Source organism: Plasmopara halstedii (genome assembly GCF_900000015.1).
Source record: "Plasmopara halstedii genome assembly, contig: Scaffold_1651, whole genome shotgun sequence".
NCBI lineage: Eukaryota > Oomycota > Peronosporomycetes > Peronosporales > Peronosporaceae > Plasmopara > Plasmopara halstedii.
In genome coordinates this window covers 415,410-416,049 of record NW_020188562.1, presented here as the reverse complement: position 1 = coordinate 416,049, position 640 = coordinate 415,410, and the positions used below count along the sequence as shown (strand labels likewise).

The 640-nt window shown below is 46.1% G+C and overlaps 1 protein-coding gene across 1 annotated transcript; it reads right to left on the bottom strand.

Annotated features, from left to right (window-relative positions):
- Nucleotides 1–152: 152 nt before the first annotated feature.
- On the bottom strand, nucleotides 153–532 carry PHALS_01939 (hypothetical protein F444_02314; the record flags this gene model as incomplete). Its single annotated transcript, XM_024716425.1, has 2 exons — nucleotides 153–473; nucleotides 527–532. The coding sequence occupies 2 exons, from the start codon at nucleotides 530–532 to the stop codon at nucleotides 153–155; spliced, it is 327 nt and encodes a 108-aa protein (XP_024582025.1).
- Between the last annotated feature and the right edge of the window lie 108 nt (nucleotides 533–640).

Genomic DNA, 640 nt, shown 5'->3' with positions numbered 1-640 from the left:
ATGAAGACTTTCTGATGTGTTGCTCATGCCAAAGTAGTCAATTGACTCCATCAGCGCCGGGTCCAGCACAGTGGTCATAGAAACACTGAGAATGGATCTTGTGAGAATTTCAGCATCAATCTGTTTCAAAGTTGGGCTCGCTTCCATAGCTTTTACAAGATCAATCCAGAGAAGCTTTTCCCCGTAAGAATTACATTCGACACGCGAGGATCTCCATGGACCAAACCATTCTTGTGTAGTTGCCTTAACAATTCAAAAAGGCTTAGTACTTCATGTCGTGTTGTCGGTCGAGGCAGAGGTTTCCCCACAGGAGACAACAATAACGCCGCACCATCAGGAGTTTCGATGATCTTTCCCACGGGACTAGCCGTCAAGCCTGACTGCTGGGCAATTCTCAAGGCCCTTTCCTCTTGATAAAGACGTTCCACAGAACTTTTCTCCACGATTTTTAGCGCGAAACTTTGCCATTCTTCCTAATGACCCTAAATACGCGTCCATGAGCGCCACGACCGACAAAATGCATCACCCTCATACACATCAACGCCCAAACACTGGCAGGAAAAGGAAATGCGTACCACCCATCGGAAAATGTTGTCTGTTATAAACTTTGTAACAATAACTTTGATCCCTTGTTGGCCCG